Below are 8,602 nucleotides of genomic sequence, written 5' to 3'. Positions count from 1 at the left end.
TTTTTTTTTTTTTTTTTTTTTGGTTTTTCGAGACAGGGTTTTTCTGTGGTTTTGGAGCCTGTCCTGGAACTAGCTCTTGTAGACCAGGCCGGTCTCGAACTCACAGAGATCCTCCTGCCTCGGCCTTCCAAGTGCTAAAGATATATTTTCATGTGATGTGTGTTGTCAAGCTGATTTCTAGGTCACAAGTTTATTTTATTTTTAAAGTTTATCTTATCATTTTGTTTGTATGGGTGTTTGCCTGCATGTATATCTGTGCACCATGTGCATGCAGTACCCCTGGAGGCCAGAAGTGGGCATTGGATCTCGGGGATTAGGGTTTGTGAGCCCCAACGTAGTGCTAAGGAACAAACAACTATCTTCTCAGGAGAGCCATTTCTCCAGCCCCCACAAGTTTATTTTGTAACCATGTTCCTTGACCTGGTCTAAATAGCAGGGGAATGTGTTGTGATTTCCGCACGTTAGGGACCCTCACCCATGGCAGGTGAAGAACACGGGCAGGAGATAGATTTGCCATGCAGAGCTTGAGTGCGGAGTTTATTGAGATAAAGGAATGGGGGAGAAGAGAGAACGGGAAGAGAGACAAAAAGCTGCCTCCTCAGAGAAAATGGCAAAAAGGAAGAAAGAGGGAGTGGGAGGTCTCTTAAAAGGGACCTTTTTCACCTGAGTACAGACTAGGACCCTGGGCTGGTCAGGGTACTGCCTGGGTGCATCCTGCCAGATGTCAGGGCAGGCCAGCATAATGCCTGAATCCTCACAGTATGCATATTTATTTCCTTCTGGTTTTAGACAACAAAAGCCTAGCTAGCTTGGCAGTAAGTTCAACTTGTCACATGAAGTCCTAATTCAAGTCAGTGTCTCTTAAATCTACTGACTGAGGAAGAAACAGGTGGCAGAAAACAGGCTTTGCGCAGCCTCCGAGACCACAGAGGCAGGCCAACCTTCCGGCTAGGCTGCTTGGTTTTGACAGCTCGCCATTCCTCTAAGCCGTTATTTCTATAAAGCACTGCTGTGTCTTGCTGTCCCATCTAAATTTTCCTTTTTGTTTACAGTATGAGATGAGAACAGAAGCCCGGCGGAAAAACCTTCTCATTTTGATTTTGCATTATTTAACACAAGAAGGGTATGTTATCACAGTCGTTTATGGTGACGCCCCTCCACTCTGACCCTTTGAAAGCAGGGACCAGATGTTACTTTTAGAATAGCTTTGTGTTTACAGAAAGATGAGCAGAAAGTACAGTGGCTCCATATATACTCTCTCCCCGTCTGTTTCCTATCTTACTATTACTATTAATAATATTACTATTATTATACTAATATTATTTGTATGTTGGCAGTGAATCCCAGAAAGCACTCTACAACTGAGCTCCAAGCCAGTCCTTTATTATTAACATCTCGGGTTAATTCAGTTGATTTGCTATAACTGGCGAGGCCTGCACTAACACAATGACATTCTCCAAGTTCGTAGTTAACTTCATGGCATTTTACGACAGCAACAGAAAAGTACCCAAATACATACATATTTAGCAAAAAATGAGGAAAGGCAAGCCAAAGACAGTTTCTTAGTGGACTGGCTTATTTGACTGCCAGCACTTTCAAACTAGTTTTGAACAATGGTAGCATCACTAGATGCCCCCAGAAGCAGGTGACTTCCGGACAGCACTGTTGTGAATGACAGTGTTTGGATACATTTAACATGTGGTTCAGTTACATGTCTGTAATGACAGTGTTTGGATACATTTAACATGTGGTGCAGTTACATGTATGTTATGACAGTGTCTGGACACATTTAACATGTGGTTCAGTTACATGTCTGTAATCTCAGGGCTTCAGGGGCTGTCACAGAAGGATCATGAGTTCTAAGACAGTGAGCTATTTAATGAAACCTTGTCCCTAAAACAACCACTTGAAAACAAACAACAAAACCAAAACCACCAGCAAACAAAAATACCCCTCCTCAATACCATAGCATTAAAAAATCCAAACCAGAAAACAAAATTCAACACAAGCCATAAAAGCCTATGTAAGGTTCCTTGTCTAGAAAAATCTCTTCCTTGCCAGTTTTTCTATGATGTGCTGCTTAAGGTCTGCTTGCTCTTTGTGTTGAATCTCTTTGGATCTGCACCCTCTGTTTGCTTTTATCCTTACACCTGACTTAATCTTTTCTCTTCTGTACAACTGCCAGCTATATCGATACGGCTAAAGCACTGGAGGAAGAGACTAAGATGGGGTTAAGGCGCTTTGAAGTTTGTGACAATGTTGACCTAGAAACAATTTTGATGGAATATGAGAGCTATTATTTTGTAAAGTTCCAGAAGTACCCCAAAATGGTTAAGAAGGCGCCAGAGACAGGTACATAGTTTTGGTGTATATCAGAAAGTACATCAGAATGGTATTTCCAGTGCCCACATCTGTAATCCCAAACTCAGGGAGGTGGGGACCTGAAGATCATAAGTCTGAAGACCAGCTTGGCCTATCCCTCCCCCTAATCAAAGGTGTTCCCAGGAACATGGCTATATGGTTCCTTCTGTGCCTGGAAGAGTAGACCAGAAAGATCTGGAGCCCATCTCAAACCCAGAACTGGCCATTCAAACACGATTGCCTGGATTTTTTTTTTTTTTTCTGAGACAGGGCTTCTCTGTGTAGCCCTGGCTGTCCTGGAACTCACTTTGTAGACCAGGCTGGCCTCAACCTCACAGATATTCATCTGCCTCTGCCTCCCAAGTGCTGGGATTAAAGGTGCATGCCACCACTGCCCTGCCGATTGCCTGGATTTTGACATCCGCTAGTCTTTGTGGAGTTTGTTTGAGGACTGTGTTTTAGGGTAATGAGAGCAAAGCCCCAGTGTATTGAAGGAGCTCTTTAGAAGAAAGACCAGCATTGACTTCTGGAGTGATGGAAAGGGCTGTTGGAAGACGATAAATGACAGAAGACTTCTTGTTAGGAAGACCTATTATCTATCTTGGAAATAACATGGAAATGAGTATTGGTGAAGCTAATAGCTCATGTATAGATAATGAAATGCTTTTGAAAACCATCAATCCAGATGGTGATCAATATAATGCAAAGACCCAGGATAGGTCAGCAGTCAAGGAGGCTTTAGCTGAGGGCCTAGGTTTGTAGTAACATTGACTTAGAAGTCTGTAAGTAGGGGAAGTAATTACAAACCGAGGGAGATCATTGTCCTGTTTACAAGGCACTTGTTAAGCCACAGACGTTAACATTTCATGTAAGGACCAGGAAACCAAGAGGAACGTCAATTAAAAATAGCCAGGCCAAATCTAGACTTGGGGGAAGGTCTGCAATTTTAATTTTCTTTCTTTTCTTTTTTCTTTTTTAAATTTTCTCTGAGCTCTCTTCCAGTGAAGGGTTCAGAGCTCAGCTTGTTTGGCTGGTTGTTTGATCTGGGCACTGGCTCCTGCACAGAGAGACAAGCTCTGTTCTCAAGGAGCTGATTTCTAGGTGGACTGTCCTCATCTAGCCTGGCACCCGTTTTCTCCTGTGAGATTGAGCACAGTGGCTTAATTCGAAAGGTCAGTTGGCAGAATTTAACTCAGTCAATGTTCCTCTCAGACTCATGCAATCCTGGAGTACCACATGACCCAGAAAATAGTGACAAATTCGTGAAATCTCAGTGGAGTGGCCAGCCTTAGAGGCGGCCTGTTGTGGGCATGGCCCCACATGTGTGGCCACGGTGGTTTTACTGAGGTCTGGGTCTCTCTCTGTGTGGCTCCGAATGCCTGAGAAGCTGTGGTCCCTTCTGCTCTCCGGGGCCTTCACTTCTCATTAGAACAGCTGTCTGTGGTCTGTAGGACCGTGTAAGAGCACTGCGAAAGAACAATGTACCTAAAAGTTTGCTTGCTCTCTCTTAAGACTAAATTCTCCCCATGTTTGTTTTTCCACAGCAGAAAACAATTTACCACCAAGAAGCGGAGGGAAGAACAACAGAAGGTAAAGTGAGTCATGATTTGTCATCATCAATTTAAATTTTTTTTTTTTTTTTTTTTTGAGACAAAGTCTCTCTATATAGCTCTGGATGTCCTGGAACTCCCTCTGTAGACCAGGCTGGCCTCGAACTCACAGAGATCCGCTTGCCTCTGCCTTCTGAATGCTAGGATTAAAGGTGTGCACTGGCATGCCAGGCCTGATCAGTTTACCGCTTAAGAGTCTGTGGGATCTCTTTCCTAAAGAGTCTCCAGTGCAGCTCCATGTCTGCTAGCAATACCAGACTGAGGTCATGTGACCTTGGAGTCCCCTCGTGTCGCCACTGCCTGGACTTGAGCCAGCGTCTTCAGATTCTCCCGGGGTCACTGCACATTTCTCTCAATGCTATCCAGTCTTTCCTGGCTACGTGGCTTCGACAGTCCGGGTCTTCAAGGTTAAAAGATTGACACCCAGTTTCCACAACGTCTTTCTATGCCCAAGGGTTGGCTGGCTTGGGGCAGCAGAGACTGTAGGATTTTGTTAGCATAAAAAAAAATCCAAAAGCTCGGGGGCAGATGAAAGTACAATTCTGGCAGGAACTACACTGTATACTCAGTTTATGCCATGAAAAAAAATCATTTTCCAAATCTTAGAATGTGCCAGAAAAAGGAAACTCAGATTTAGGTAAGTTATTAGGTCTTGAGAGGTGTGCGTTCTATGTGTCCTATCAAGGGCCTCGGTTCTTTGACTTCAGTTCCCTGTATCCAGCCTCTGTAGCAATGGCTGGCTGGAGCCCATGCCATAACAGCGGCTATCACCGTCTTCTGCCCGAGCCACCTCTGCTTTGCCCTGTGCTTTAGGGACGGTGTCACTGCCTCGATGGGGCGCTGTTGCCCTATCCATGGTTCCCGTGAAGTTAGTCGGTCTCTGCTGATGCTAAAACGGCTTGTGCATGGCAGCAGCGAGGGCATTTAATAGGCCAGCCTTGGACGTCCCTGGGCTCCGCTTCTCTTCCAGTGCATTCGTGCCTGCTGTGTGCTCAGGGCACGTCACTTGGGGTTTCCTCAGTTCTTCTGGGTTGATGTCTGTGTGTGTCAAGCACAAGGGCTGAACCCCAAATGTTTAGTCACGGAGGAGAATCAGGAAAGCAATGGGCAGTGTTTCTGGCCACTGTGGGCTTTTTAAATGTTTTGAATTTTATTTATTTATTTTTTTTATGTGTGTGAGTGTTTTAGCTGTCTGTAAGGATGTGCACCACATCTGTGCAGTGCCCACAGAGTCCAGAAGAGGGCATTAGATCCCCTGGAACTAGAGGTACAGGCAGTAGTGATCTTAGTCGCTGAAGCCATCTCTCCAGCCGCTCTGGGTGCTGTTTTATGCCGAGATGCTCGCTCTGTAACAGGGTGGGTCATCGGGTTGACTTCCATTCGTCCAAGTGTTCTTTCCTAATTTTGTGCCTCACACCAGAGATTTCTCTCAGTTATAGATCTGCTGATAATCCAAGGGAGAAAAGTTAGCTAATGAGACAGGTGACAGAATTGGGGTCCCAAAAGGCTTGAGAATTTGGGGGAATATTATTTGAAGGTGTGTTGCTTTTGTTTATGCTGCATTTGTTTACCTCTGCAAAGCTGTGATTCTTTACCGGTCTAAAACACCTGGTGGTATAATAAAGAGCTGAACAGCCAATAGCGAGGCAGGAGCAAGGATAGGTGGGGCTGGCAGGCAGAGAGGATAAACAGGAGGAGAAATAAGGAAGAGGGGAGCAAGAGAACAAAGAGAAGAGGACATCAAGGGCCAGCCACCAAGCTACACAACGAGCAATGGAGAAAGAAATAAAGAAAAGTATACAGGAATAGAGAAAGATAAAAGCCCAGAGGCAAAAGGTAGTCAGGATAATTTAAGAAAAGCTGGCAAGAAACAAGCCAGACTGAGGTCAGATATTCATAACTAAGAATAAACCTACATGTGTGATTTATTTGGGAGCGGGGTGGAGGGCCCCCTCAAAAGCCAGAAGAATAAAACATCACACAACAAAGAATTTGTGGGATGGGCCTAAGACAGTGGAATCTGATAGAATAAAGCTCAGGCTCTAACAAGTCCCTTCCCCACTGCAAGATCAGAGACCTAGAAATCAAGTTAACAGTATGTTCACACAATGTACAAACATTTCACAACAATGCTGGTGCTTACATTTAGGGTAGATCTTCCCTTCTCTACTGAATGTCTCTGAAAACAGCCTCACAGACATGTCCCAAGGTGTGCCCCATTAATGCCTTCGGCATTTCTTTTTTAAATTTATTTTATGATTATGAGTGTTTTGCCTGCACGTGTGCAGTGCTTGCAGAAGTCAGAAGAAGGCATTGACTCCTCTGGAATTGGAGTGACAGTTATGAACTGCCACGTGTCTGCTGGGGAAGGCCATTAGCATTGGTCCAGCCCCTCACCAGGTGTTTCTTACAGTCCAACCAAGTTGACAATCAGAGCAAGAGGTTAGACCTCAGTAGAATTCTCTTGAGCACAGGACTGATGAATAAAGTTAAGGCCGAAGAAGTTTGGTTCTATATTCAGAAGAATTTTATGATTATTGGTGTTTTTGTCTTGAGTCATATCAAAGCAAACTTTATGGTTCATTTTGCTGTTGGCAGGAAATCAAAATGGAAGGACCAGAGTTCTGGACCTTTGAGAGACCCAAATGGATGTTGAGATGCATGTGTGTGTTGTGTGTGTTACCTATAATTATATTTAAACCAACCCTATTAGCAGAATTTGCATGTATGAAATGCTTGATACTCATTTTATGATTGTTTCATTTTTGTCTCAGCAAAAAGCCTGAAGGACAGATTTTCTAATGTTTAGGTTAGAGATGAAAAAAAGATGCCCTAGGAATGTTCCGTGTTGACTCCTCATGAGTTGAACATTAGGGTGTGGACATGGTAGTATTGTTGACATAGTATTTATATTAGAGATAATCAATTTTTCTTTTCCATAATGAATTGAACTGAGGCAGAAGCTATCTGAGATCATTTAGAATATGAGAGTCATTCCTCTAGTGACCCTACTGCAGATATCCTGCAAAGAGCTGAGAGGAGAGAGCAGCTTAAGGCATCAGAGCTCATGATGGCCTCTAAGAAGGTCCTGCGTGTCTGACCTTGTCTTCTATTGCAAAATGCAAACATCCCAATACCATTTTTTTGCCTACTGATGAGGATGTACTGAACGGATTAGTTCTGCCCTTGTAGTGATGTGTGATGCACACTCAAACGTGTGCACTGTGACTCTTATGACAACTGCAGATTCCCTTTGTCCCCTCCACTGCTATAAACCCCATCTCTACCAGCCACTCTTCTGACTTCCAGTCCCATCACTGTATTTTTCCAGACAGGAACATACTCATGAGAAATTTTTTTTTTTTTTTTTTTTTTTTTGGTCTTTCGAGACAGGGTTTCTCTGTAGCTTTGGAGCCTGTTTTGGCACTTGCTCTTGTAGACCAGGCTGGCGATAAATCATTTTATAAAGATGAGTGATTTGTGACAGTAGACATAGACTAAGTTTGCTCTCTTTCCATAGTGCGTCACAGTGTTTTATTATTTATGTGTATTTGTGTGTATCTCTGTGTGCAGTTACCTGTAAAGGTCAGAAGAATGTCAGATCTCCTGAAGATGGAGTTACAGGAAATTGTGAACTGCCCAATATGGGTGCTGAGGACCAAACTCAGGACCTCTGCAAGAGCAAGCAACCCATGCTCTTTTTTTTTAAAAAAAAAAATTTATTTATTATGTACACAATATTCTGTCTGTGTGTATATCTGCAGGCCAGAAGAGGGCACCAGACCCCATTACAGATGGTTGTGAGCCACCATGTGGTTGTTGGGAATTGAACTCAGGACCTTTGGAAGAGCAGGCAATGCTCTTAACCACTGAGCCATCTCTCCAGCCCCAGCCCATGCTCTTAACCACTGATGCTATAGGTCCTTTGATGTTTTACACAGAGGAAGGATATTCAGTGTACAGGATTACAACTCAGAGAGAGCCCTGGATCTTCTGGCGTTTCATAACGTGAGAGGACAGACTGTCTCCTCCCGCTACCCCTGGGATTTCCCTGGTCTGATGCTTGTGAGGAGGGTGGGGGATGTTAGCACCAGGAGTATTCTTCCTTTGCAGTGATTCTCAGCCTTCTCATGCTGCGACCCTTCAGTCAGCCCCTCGTGTTGACATGACCCCAGTCACAAAATTACTTCACTACTACTTCATAACTGTAATTTTGCTACTGTTATGAATCGTGATGTAAATATCTGATATGTGAGATATTTGATATGTGACCCCTGTGAAAGGGTCATTTGAGTCTCAAAAGGGTCGGGACCCACAGGTTGAGAACTGCTGTTCTATGTTGTTTTGTTTGTTTTTAAATTTTTTTTAAAAAAATCATTCATATGGGTGGGTTTTTGAAAACTAAAGCAATCTGCCAAGCATGGAACCTCTGTGGTGTGACAGAGAATGGAAGAGGGTGGATTGGGGGTCCCTGGGAAGGGTGGGCACTCCAGCTTGGTTGAGAGGAGCCCAGTGAGTAGTCAGGAGAGAGCTGGAGCCAAATCAACTAGGAGCAAGTACATGGTGCAGCCGCACGAGCCTCATTGTGCTGTGTGCAGAGCCTCACTGTGCTGTGTGCATAGAGCCTCACC

General features: G+C 44.0%; 1 protein-coding gene across 1 annotated transcript in view; it reads left to right on the top strand.

The window, feature by feature from the left end:
• The window catches only part of Katnal2 (katanin catalytic subunit A1 like 2), a 56,783-nt gene that overhangs the window by 10,055 nt on the left and 38,126 nt on the right, over positions 1 to 8,602 (top strand). Inside the window, exons 2-4 of the mRNA XM_050151570.1 lie at positions 1,053 to 1,123; positions 2,186 to 2,352; positions 3,906 to 3,951. Of these exons, the coding sequence (XP_050007527.1) occupies positions 1,053 to 1,123; positions 2,186 to 2,352; positions 3,906 to 3,951 (284 nt within the window). The remainder of the gene's footprint in view (positions 1 to 1,052; positions 1,124 to 2,185; positions 2,353 to 3,905; positions 3,952 to 8,602) is intronic.

This window comes from Alexandromys fortis, unplaced genomic scaffold, assembly GCF_014885135.2.
Source record: "Alexandromys fortis isolate MF-2015 unplaced genomic scaffold, M_Fortis_MF-2015_v1.1 scaffold_71, whole genome shotgun sequence".
In the NCBI taxonomy this organism is placed as follows: Eukaryota; Metazoa; Chordata; class Mammalia; order Rodentia; family Cricetidae; genus Alexandromys; species Alexandromys fortis.
This window is presented reverse-complemented; position numbering and strand designations above follow the sequence as displayed.